At 45.5% G+C, this 12,411-nt stretch overlaps 1 protein-coding gene across 2 annotated transcripts in view; it reads right to left on the reverse strand.

Moving 5' to 3' along the window:
- has3 (hyaluronan synthase 3) overlaps positions 1-11,231 on the reverse strand; it is a 46,983-nt gene extending 35,752 nt beyond the window's left edge. The window contains exon 1 of one of the 2 annotated variants that reach the window (XM_043706467.1): positions 11,164-11,231. In XM_043706467.1, coding sequence (XP_043562402.1) covers positions 11,164-11,224 — 61 coding nt within the window. In that variant the 5' untranslated portion in view covers positions 11,225-11,231. Of the gene's footprint in view, positions 1-10,790 lie in introns of both variants that reach the window. The other variant, XM_043706468.1, reaches the window with a different exon arrangement.
- Between the last annotated feature and the right edge of the window lie 1,180 nt (positions 11,232-12,411).

Raw genomic sequence — 12,411 nt, forward strand, 5'->3', positions numbered from 1 at the left:
AGGGGTGGGGAGGGAAATATATTCCTAGTGGTGGGGTCTGTTTGGAGGTGGCGGAAATGTCAGCAGATGATTTGGTTTATGCGAAGGTTGGTTGGGTGGAAGGTGAGCACCAGGGGCGGTCTGTCCTGGTTACGGTTGGAGGGGTGGGGTCTGAGGTGCGGGATGCGGACGAGATGCATTGGAGGGCATCTTTAACCACGTGGGAAGGGAAATTGCGGATTCTAAAGAAGGAGGCCATCTGGTGTGTTCTGTGGTGGAACTGGTCCTCCTGGGAGCAGATCCGGCGGAGGAATTGGGAATACGGGATGACATTTTTGCAAGAGGTAGGGTGGGAAGAGGTGTAATCCAGGTAACTGTTGGAGTTGGTGGGTTTGTAAAAAATATCAATGTCAAGTCGGTCGTCACTGATGGAGATGGAGAGGTCCAGGAAGGGGAGGGAGGTGTCAGAGATGGTCCAGGTAAATTTAAGGTCAGAGTGAAATGTGTTGGGAAGTTGATGAATTGCTCAACCTCCTCGCGGGAGCACGAGGTGGCGCCAATGCAGTCATCAATGTAGCGGAGGAAGAGGTGGGGAGTGGTGCCGGTGTAATTACGGAAGATCAACTGCTCTACATAGCCAATAAAGAGACAGGCATAGCTGGGGCCCATACGTGTGCCCATGGCTACCCCTTTGGTCTGGAGGAAGTGGGAGGATTCAAAGGAGAAATTGTTAAGGGTGAGGACCAGTTCGGCCAAACGAATGAGAGTGTCAGTAGAAGGGTACTGCTGGGGACGTCTGGAGAGGAAAAAACAAAGGGCTTGGAGGCCCTGGTCATGGCGGATGGAGGTGTAGAGGGATTGGATATCCATGGTGAAGACGAGGCGTTGAGGGCCGGGGAAACAGAAGTCTTGGAGGAGGTGGAGGGCGTGGATGGTGTCTCGAACGTATGTGGGGAGTTCCTGGACTAGGGGGGATAGGACAGTGTCGAGGTAGGTAGAGATGAGTTCAGTGGGGCAGGAGCATGCTGAGACAATGGGTCGGCCAGGGTGGTCAGGCTTGTGGATCTTGGGAAGGAGGTAGAACCGGGCAGTGTGGGGTTCCCGGACTATGAGGTTGGAAGCTGTGGGTGGGAGATCTCCTGAGGTGATGAAGTTCTGTATGGTCTGGGAGATGATGGTTTGGTGATGGGGGTGGGGTCATGGTCGAGGGGTCAGTAGGAAGAGGTGTCCTCGAGTTGGCGTTTGGCTTCAGAAGTGTAGAGGTCAGTGCGCCAGACTACCACTGCGCCCCCTTTATCCGCTGGCTTGATGGTGAGATTGGGGTTGGAGCAGAGGGATTGGAGTGCTGCGCGTTGTGAGGGTGAGAGGTTGGAGTGGGGGAGAGGGGTAGACAGGTTGAGGCAGTTAATGTCCCGGCGGCAGTTGGAAATGAAGAGGTCGATGGCAAGTTATAGGCCAGCGCGGGGTGTCCAGGTGGATGCAGTGTGTTGGAGGGTGGGCGAAGGGGTCCTCGGAAGGTGGGTGGGAATCCTGATTGTATAAGTAAGCTCGGAGGCGGAGGCGACGGAAGAATTGTTTCAGGCACCCACCACCCTCTGCGTGAAGAACTTTTCACGCACAACTCCCTTAAACTTTTCTCCTCTCACTTTGAACTCGTGGCCCCCAGTAATTGAGTCCCCCACTCTGGGAAAAGCTTCTTGGTATCCACCCTATCTACACCTCTCATGATTTTGTAGACCTCAATCAGGTCCCCCCCCAACCTCCATCTTTCTAATGAAAATAATCCTCATCTACTCAATCTCTCTTAATAGCTAGCACCCTCCATACCAGGCAACATCCTGGTGAACCTCCTCTGCACCCTCTCCAAAGCATCCACATCCTTTTGGTAATGTGGCAACCAGGACTGTATGCAGTATTCTAAATGTGTCCAAACCAAACTCTTATACAACTGTAACACGACCTGTCAACTCTTGTACTCAATACCCCGTCCGATGAAGGAAAGCATGCGATATGCCTTCTTGACCACTCTACTGACCTGCGTTGCCACCTTCAAGGTACAATGGACCTGAACACCCAACACTCTCTGTACATCAATCTTCCCCAGAGCCTTTCCATTTACCGTATAGTTTGCTCTGGGATTGGATCTTCCAAAATGCATCACCTTGCATTTGCCTGGATTGAACTTCATCTGCCATTTCTCTGCCCATCTCTCCAATCTATCTATATTCTGCTGTATTCTCTGACAGTCCCCTTCACTATCTGCTCCTCCACCAATCATAGTGTTGTCTGCAAACTTGCTAATTAGACCAATTATACCTTCCTCCAGATCATTTATGTATATCACAAACAACAGTGGTCCCAGCACTGATCCCTGTGGGTCACCACTGGTCACAGTTCTCCATTTTTAAAAACTCCCTTCCACTGCTGCCCAGCCAGTTCTCTATCCATTTAGCTTGTACACCCTAGACCCCATGCAACTCCACTTTCTCCATCAGCCTACCAGGAGGAACCTTATCAAACGACTTACTGAAGTCAATGTATACGACATCTACCGCCCTTCTCTCATCAATCAACTTTGTAATTTCCTCAAAAATTCTATTAAGTTGGTAAGACATGACTTCCCTGTGCAAAACAATGCTGTCTATCACTTATGCGCCCATTTTCTTCCAAATGGGAATATATCCTATCCCTCAGTATCTTCTCCTGCAACTTCCCTACTAATGATGTCAGGCTCACTGGTCTATAATTACCTGGACTATCCCCGCTAACCTTCTTAAATAAGGTGATAATTCCTTTCTTATTTCTCAGTTCAAACTAAATCTTCCCTAGATGTATTCCCAGGAATATCGTCCCTATGTACAGCTGTAATATTATCCAGAATCAAAAACGCCACTCTCCCCCTTTTTTGCCTCCCTTTCTATCCTTCCTATAGCATTGTACCATGGAACAATTTGCCAGTCCTGTCCATCCCTGAGCCACGTCTCTATAATTGCTATGATATCCCAGTCGCATGTTCCCAAACATGCCCTGAGTTCATCTGCCTTCCCTGTTAGGCCTCTTGAAATAAATGCAGTTTAATTTATCAGTTCTACCTTGTTCTCTGCTTTGTTCCTGTGTGCCCTGACTGTTTGACTTGCTCGTTTTCCTAACTGTACCAGTCTCAGACTGATCTCTTTTCTCATTATCTCCCTGGGTTCCAACCCCCTCCACCACCTTACTAGTTTAAATCCTCCTGAGCAGCTCGAGAAAACTTCCCTGCTAGTGTATTAGTCCCCTTCCAATTCACCTGCAATCCAGGTCACTTCTACTCCAGAAGAGATTCCAAAGATCCAAAAATGAGAATCCTTCTCCCCTGCACCAGTTCCTCAGTCATGCGTACAGCAGCTCTATCCTCCTATTACTATCCTCACTAGTTAATGGCACCAGTAGTAATCCAGATTTTACTACTCTCAAGGACCTCCCTTTTAAATTCCTCCCTAATGTTCTATATTTCTCCTCAGAGTCTCGTCCTTTTCTCTTCCTTTGTCATTAGTTCCAATGCGTACAACGAACTCCTGCTGGTCCCTCTCCCCTTTGAGAATATTCTGCACTCTCTCTGAGATACCCTTGATCCTGGCACCAGGGAGGCAATACACCATTCTGATTTCTCACTGACAGCTGCAGAAACATCTGTGCCTCTGACAAGATAGTCCCCTATCATAATTGATCGCTTCGAGCCTGACATACCCTTCATTTCATTAGAGCCAGTCTTGGTACCAGAAACCTTGCTGTCTGTGCTACATTCCCCTGAGAGTCCCCCATGACACCCTATATTTTCCAGAAGAGCATACAGTTTGAGATGGGGACAGCCACAGGAGACTCTTGCATTACTTGCCTCCCTGTCCTACCTTTCCTGGCGGTAACCCACCTACCTGACTGTATCTGTGGTTCTTCTCCTGTCCTACTGCTGCAATCCATCACACCCCCGAGCTTCTGTAAATTCTTCATTGCCTTTAACTGTCACTCCAACCAATCCATACGATGCAATCGGATTTGCAACCAAACCCACCTCCTGCACTCATAATCATCAGTAACATGGAAACTCTCCTTAATCTCTGACATCTGACAGGAAGAACACATTACTAAACACCATCTTTGCACCTTAACTATCCACAGACTCAAAAAATAGCAGTCTTACTGCTCTAAATACACTGCGGCAGGCTAACTTAGTAACTTTGTTTTACATTTTTAAAATTTAATCAAGAAATAGATCTCAATAAAACATATAATCAAAAAGACCCTATTCTACTACCTATTGCAGCTTTACAAAATAAACAATAAGATTACACTTAAAAAGGCACTTAGCTGCTCCCCTGCTGTGAGCTGTCCCACACAGGTTTCTCCATGGTCAGCTGTGAATGTTGCTATTTGTTAATTTTTCTTAGATGAACTCTGATGTCCAGAGATACTTGAAATAAACAGCAAAAGCAGTAGCTGTGCAGATTCACTGCTGGTCAGACAGCAGTGTAGGTTTCTTTCTCCATTTGAATCACTTCCCGTGTGGTCACTGCCAGTGCCTGTGTCCATCTTCCTTTTTAAAGTGCCATTGTTTTGATCATTTTTTCCCAAATTTCCAAAACAATGCAACAGCTTATAAAACAATAATTATTGTTCTTAGAATTTGAGGAAATTAGCTCCAACACTGAGAATACCTCAAAGAAGGAGCAGCTCTTTTATAGCCACATCTTTTTTTCTGTCCTCCCTTGCTGCCTTAATTATCCAATTCACACACTTTACAGACGTCAACAATCTGTGAATAATTGCCCCAGATCCCTTTGTTCCTCTAAACTATCCCCCCACATTTTCACCTATATCTTTTATGCATATAACAAACAATAAATGTCCCGATATTGAATCTTGTGGTACACTAGCCTCCAGTCACTCAAACAGCAGCCTACCACTACCCTCTGTGTCCTATGGCAAAGCTAGTTTCTGATCCATCTCGCCAAGTTTCCTTCAGTTCTGTGTGCTTGAACCTTCTCAATCAGTCTCCTATAAGGGACCTTGTCAAAAAGTTCTATCTTCTAAAAGCTTTGCTAAATCCATATAAATTACATCAACTGTGGGCGGCACGGTGGCACAGTGGTTAGCACTGCTGCCTCACAGCGCCAGAGACCCGGGTTCAATTCCCGCCTCAGGCGACTGACTGTGTGGAGTTTGCACATTCTCCCCGTGTCTGCGTGGGTTTCCTCCGGGGGCTCCGGTTTCCTCCCACAATCCAAAGATGTGCAGGTAAGGTGAATTGGCCATGCTAAATTGTCCGTAGTGTTAGGTAAGGGATAAATGTAGGGGTATGGGTGGGTTACGCTTCGGCGGGTCGGTGTGGACTTGTTGGGCCGAAGGGCCTGTTTCCACACTGTAGTGTAATCGAATCTAATCGAATCTGAACTTCCCTCATGCACACACTTGATCACATTTTCAAAACATGTACCAAATTTGTAAGGCATGACCTCCCTCTGACAAAGCCATGCTGACTATCCCTAATTAAAGTGTACCTTTCCACGTGGATATTAATTTGCTTCTTCAGAATTTTCTACAATACCTTCCCTACCACTGACACAAGAATCACTAGTCTGCAATTTCCTGGTTCATCTCCACCAACCTCTTAAAAGGTGGAACCACATTAACCATTCTCCGGTCCTCTGGCACTTCCCCCATGGCCAAAGATGAATTAAAATTTTATGTCAGAGTCCTTACAACTTCCTGCTCCACCTCCCACAGCAGCCTGGGATACAGTTCATCTAAGCCAGGAGATTTGTCCGTTTTTAAGCCTGTCAGAGCCTCCAATACTTCCTCATTTCCTATATGAAACTGTGCAAGTTCCCCACAGTCTCTTTTCCTGAATTCTGTACCTATGTTCTCCTTTTCCAGAGTGTAGACTGAAGTATTCATTTAACGCTCTTCCAATATCCTGTGGCTTCATACACAGGTTGCCCTTTGGTCCCTAATGGCCTTATTCTTTCCCTGGTTAATCTCTTCCCTTTAATGTATTTATAAAGTATTTTAGGTTTCTCCATAATCCTGTTCACAAGTCCATTTATAAACCCCCTTATTTACCTTCTAATTGCTTTCTTAAGTTCCCTCTTCTACTTCCTGTGGGACCACAGCTGAATTGCTCTGTTTGGACATGCTAAAAGCCTTTTCTTAGAACATAGAACATAGAACATAGAAGAATACAGCGCAGTACAGGCCCTTGGGCCCTCGATGTTGCGCCGATCCAAGCCCACCTAAACTACACTAACCCACTATCCTCCATATACCTATCCAATGCCCTCTTAAATGCCCATAAAGAGGGAGAGTCCACCACTGTTACTGGCAGGGCATTCCATGAACTAACGACTCGCTGAGTGAAGAAAAGACAGTTGTCTTTGAAACCCTCTCTGCCAATGTAGTGGCTGGGAAGACAAGTGCACTAACACCAGTCTCTTGGAAGAGGCCAATACAGCCAGCATCACCATCACAATAATTCAACAGAAACCCTGCTGGACCAGCCATGTCATCTGAATGTCCAACTCATGACCCCCAAAATAGATCATGTACTCCCAGCTGAAGGAAGGTCAGCATGCCCCAGTGGCCAAAAGATAACTTCATAGATAATATTCAGATCAATCTCAAGAAATTCCATATCAACATCAACAACTGACAGGATATGGTTACAAACTGAAACATCATCTAACAGGGAGCTATACACCAGGGAAATGATCTCCACCGTGCCACTGAATAGAAGTGGCTCTTGAGCAAGGAGAGACCAAAACATCAGGAAGGCCCACTCACTACCACCTCCAACCACCATTACAACACACCAATGTTGCACTGCAATAGAATCTGTGGATCCTAGATTGGCTTCTTCAGCCATCTGAAGACCCACAAATAGATGCTCTTATGGAGGATAATCATACACAACTCGAGTGATCACCTGGGTGGATGGATGGATAGAGTATCTGCAACCTTAGTCTCAAGTTGAAGCCCAGAAGCACCAGGGAAAAGGGGAATAATTTGGCTATGCTACTAGGTGGAGGGAAAAGGAAACTGGGAAACAAGCTTAATGTGGAGAATCCCAGTAAAATATCCTGGAGAAGGAGGATAGTGAATCTCCCTCAGTGGAGTGAGGGTGTTCTGGTGACCATTTTAAAAGTCCTAATTTTTGTAAATTTGATAAGGTTTCTGTTTTACAATTTGGAAATGCCTGACCTTTTACTGAGTTTTAAAGGTTTACAGATATGTTGAACTGACCTGGACCAAATATTTCCATATTTGAATAAACCTGATTTTTTTATTTTCGTTGTGGAATACAACTTTTTCATGTTTGATGAGGCCTAGATTTTCTTCCTTCTTTAGATAGCCTGATTTGTTCCTAGTTTGTGCCTAAATAATGAGATGATATTGTGGCTTTAAGAGATTATATAATCCTTTTTTCAAAAGAGAGATTGAACAAGAGATGCTGAGTAATCTGTAAGAAACTAAACACCTTGTGAGGTGTTCAGGCTTTTTTGAACATTGGAACAATAGAAGCAGCCTGAATGGGTGTACTATCCTTGACTGGACCTATTCCTACCCTAGTCATTCTTTTATTCCTAACATACCTATAGAAAGCCTTAGGGTTTTCCCTAATCCTATCTACTAAGGACCTTTCATGTCCCCTCCTTGCTGCTTTTAGCTCTTCTTCCTTATCCAGTCCTGAATTGTCCTAGAAATCCTGGGTTCTCTGAACTTATTGCTCCTACAGTTCCCTCTACAGGGTACATGTTGGACCTGTACTCTCTCCAGCTCCTCTATGAATGCTGCCCCTACCCCCCATTGCTGCACTGTACAGTTGCACGGCAGGAGCTGTTCTCAGTCTACTTTGGCCAGATCCTGCTTTATTTTAAGAAAATCTGCCTTCCCCCAATTCCAAAGTTGTATTTTGCAGGCCATCATTTTCCTTGTCAGGAAACAAATTTGAACCATACTGTGTTGTAGCAGCTGTTGCCTGAATGTCCCCCCACTGCCACATTGAATACTTGTCCAGCTTCTTTACCTAGAACTAGATCCCGCACTGCGCCATCCCTTGTTGAGCCTTGTATTGATTAAAAAAAACTCTCCTGGGTATATTAAAAAAATCCATCCTGTCTAAAGCCTTAACACTATGACTATCCCCTAGTAGAATTACCCAATTATTATTGCATACCTCTGCCAACATCCTACATATTTGCTCCTCTATTTTCTGTTGATTCTTTGGGGACCTATCATACACTTACCATAAAGTAGCTGCCCCCTTAATATTCCTAAGTTCTATCTACAAAGCCTCATTTGAGAATCCTTCCAAGATATCATCTCTCCATATTGCAGTAATTGACTCCTTAATTAACACTGCTACACAATGCCCTTTTTTATACCCTCCTCCGTCTCGCCTAAAGATCCTACATCCCAGAATGTTAAGTTGCCAATTCTTGTAGATAGTACACATTGCTGCTCCTAAATATCGATGGTGCAGGAAGTGGATGTTTGTGAATGTGGTGCCAATCAGGCAAGTTGTTTTATTCTGAATGGTATTAAGGTTCTTGAGTGTTATTGGAGCTGCACCCACCCAGTCAAGTGGAGAATATTCCATCACACTCCTAACTTGTGTCTTGTAGATGGTGGACAGGTTTTGGGGAGTCAGGAGGTGAGTCACTCACTGCAATATTCCTAGTCTCTGACTACTCTTGTAACCATTGTTTATGTGATGAGTCCAGTTAACTTTCTGATCAACAGTAGCCAAACATTTGTTCATAGTAGGGGATTCAATGATGGTAACATCACTGAGGTCAAGGGGTGATGGTTAGATTGTATCTTATTGGAGATGATGTTTGCTTGGCTTTTGTGTAGCACAAATGTTATTTGGAATAATGGATGGGCAATAAATGCTGGCCCAGTCAGATGCCCACATCCCATGAACGAATAAAAAAAGTTGGAAATTCACTTTTTCCATCGCTTCCAGCAGACATATTATTTCTACACTCACCATTTGCACTTTCTTTCTCTGTTTTTCTGCTCCCCTGCTCTTTCTACTCCAAAACACACAATTTCTGAATTCCCTCCCTAATCTCACTCACTAATCCATTACTTATGTTTTCTATTTCTCTATTTTGCTCACTCTTTCTATTCTAACATCTATTTTCTTGATTTTCACATGACCTCTCTATTTCTGCACTCAATTTCACTATTTCTGTACCTTTTCTGTCATTTTTTTCACTCTTTCTCAATTCTAGCACACTTTTTCGACACGTTCCCTCTGCATTTCAGGACTTCCTCTCTGTTTCTGTGCACTCTCTCTCATACACTTTACTGACCCCCTTTCTTTTTCTGCTCTCACCCTGTATTTCAATTCTCACTTTCTTTATTTCTGCAATCCCTTTATTTCTGCGACCTCCCGCACACCCCCTCCCCATTTCAGGACACGGATTCTCTCTGTTCCTGTACTCACTCTCATGTGAACATACAAACAAGGCACAGGAGGAGGCTACTCAGCCTTTTTGAGTCTGTCAAGCCATTCAATAAGGTAACGGCTGATCTGATTTAACCTCGACTCCATAAGATTCCCACACTCTCTGTTTCAGCACTTGCTTTCTCTATTTCTGCCTTTACGTTTTCTATTACTGTATCCTTTTTCCTACACTCCCTCTATTCTAATACAGAATCTCTCTCCATTACTGCTATCTCTCTATTTCTGCATTCTGTCTATTTCTGCAGTCTTTCTCTAGTGATTAAGGTTCTAGCTACAAGATTGGGGACCTAAGAGTAGACCATTCAGCCCCTAAAATCTGCTCTGCCATTCTAGACTATCCACCTCCTGGCCATATTCCAGCATTATTTTGATATCCTTTGAGGTTATTAATGATGAGAAATGTATTAATTTCTGTCTTAAACTTCCTCAGTAACTGAATTTCCAAGACCCTCTACAACCCTAGAAAATTACAAAGAGTGAAGACATTCTTCCTTACGTGAATCCTAAATTGAATCTGAAATTGTGTCCCGATTCTTGGCCACGCCATCAGCAGAAACATTCCACTGCATCTACCTTGTCTAGCCTTTTAAGAATGTTGTACGTTTCTCTGAGATCTTCTAAATTCCAGACAATAGAAGCTCAGTTTCCTCATCTCTCCCACAGTCCCTTCATGCCTCGGATTAGGATGGAGAAGGTGAGGAGGTGGCTTTCATTGGAGCTATGGAGATTAAAGGGCGATTTGACCGAAGGGTATAGGAATTTGACAGGTTTAAAACGGAGTGGGGCGCAGATTCGGCAAGTGGTACAAGGAATTGTGAGAGGAACTTTTTGATACGGTCACTGGCAATGCCTTGGAACTCGCTGGCTGGAGATGGGAACATGGATTTCCCAAGAAAGCTTGGATAGACTTAAATGAAATACCAGTCCAGAGCCTCCGGGAATTGAAGGACTGAGTGGATTGTTGCGGCGGGAGGCAGCATAGACTCAAGGGGTTGAACAGGCTCCTTCAGTGAGTCCCTTTTAATGAGTCGCCCTCTGTCTCTGTATTCCTGTACAAACGGCGATCCTATTTCTGTGATGGGCTGCCCCGGGAGTTGGTTGGGGTTTGGTTGTCCCTCTTCCCCCCAGGGCAGTGCCTCGGGACAAAGCCGGAGTCACCTCCGAGGGTGGGGAAGCTGCACCCGGGGATCGGTCTCCCTTCCTCAGTCACCGTCAACTCCCGAATTAACCTCTACCTGCAGCCCCAGAGCAATTCCCGCCCGGTTCCGGGGGGAGAGGAGAGCTCCGTGCCGCTGTCCGCACTCACCTTCGCCCGCACCGGCGCCCGGCTCCTACAGCAGCGATCACCGACGATCCAGCCGATCGGATCGTCCTCCCTCAGTCAAACAGCTCCATCCCCGCCTCACCGGTATAGGTAGGAGGGAGGGGGTGGGGGGAGAGAGGGAGGGGTGGGGGCACAACCAGCCGGGGAAACAGAAAGAGAAAGGCAGTGAGGGTGGGGCTGAGGGAGCCGGGGAGAGAAAGGCAGAGGGTGGGGTTGCAGAGGTGTATAAAGAAACAGACAAATGAAAGGGAAATGAGGGAATGTGACAGAACACGTGAAGGGAAGAGATAGAGCGAGGGGAGAAGCAAAGGACAGGGGTCAGTAATCAAAAATGATTGGTAAAAGAACGAGTTACCGTTTGAGGAAAGCGTTTTCTCAGTCGAAGCGGAGCCTCTGTTGAAATAATGATGCAGCATTCCTTCCACACTGCACTAAACCACCAGGCTAGAACAACTCCAAATTAATAGCTTTATATTAAAACAGCTGCGGAATAGAGTACGACAATGGGATTAATCTGGCATTAATACAGGTTTGTAAAAAGAGAATGAGACACAGGGATTAGTTTATGAGAGACCGTAAAATCATAAAACATTGGAGCCGAAATTGGCTATTCAGCCCATCGAGTCTGCTCCACATTTCAGAGAGGTGACTGACTGTGTGGAGTTTGCACATCCTCCCTGTGTCTGCGTGGGTTTCCTCCGGGTGCTCCGGTTTCCTCCCACAGTCCAAAGATGTGCAGGTCAGGTGAATTGCCATGCTAAATTGCCCATAGTGTTAGGTGAAGGGGTAAATGTAGGGGAATGGGTGGGTTGCGCTTCGGTGGGTCGGTGTGGACTTGTAGGGCCGAAGGGCCTGTTTCCACACTGTAATCTAATCTCATCTAATTGTGGTTGATCAGACAATCCTCAATTTCACTCTTCTGCATCTTCCCCATAACCCTTGTATTCCTTACTTATTAAAAGCGTCTCTCAGCCTCGAATATTTTTAATGAGTACCTTGACAAAAATTTTCTCAGATTCAATAGCCTCTGAGAGAAAATAACGTTGTTCTCATGAGAGAAAATGCTGGAAAATCTCAGCAGGTCTGGCAGCATCTGTAAGGAGAGAAAAGAGCTGACGTTTCAAGTCTAACTGACCCTTTGACAAAGCTAAAGAAAGGGAGAAATAGGGAGGTATTTATACGAGGCTGAGAGAAGGTGAGTCCTGGCTCCAGAAGCAAAGGTAGCACTAAAGAGGTGATAATGACAGTGCATAGAGAGATTATAGGGAGATTAGGAGCTGTGAATGACCAAGGCTGGAGCTGGTGCTATGGGAGCAACGAATGCAATTGACCAAATTGAAAGAGGTACAAGTGAAACGCTGCTTAATCTGAAATGAGTGTTTGGGGCCTTGGATGGTGAGCATGGAAGAGGTAAAGGGGCAGGTGTTGCACCTTCTGCGATTGCATGGGAAGGTACCGTGTGTGATGGGAGAGGTGTTAGGTCTGATGGGAAGGTGCCGTGTGTGATGGGAGAGGTGTTAGGTCTGATGGGAAGGTGCCGTGTGTGATGGGAGAGGTGTTAGGTGTGATGGGAAGGTGCCGTGTGTGATGGGAAGGTTGTTAG

This window comes from Chiloscyllium plagiosum, chromosome 17 (assembly GCF_004010195.1).
Source record: "Chiloscyllium plagiosum isolate BGI_BamShark_2017 chromosome 17, ASM401019v2, whole genome shotgun sequence".
Classification (NCBI taxonomy): domain Eukaryota; kingdom Metazoa; phylum Chordata; class Chondrichthyes; order Orectolobiformes; family Hemiscylliidae; genus Chiloscyllium; species Chiloscyllium plagiosum.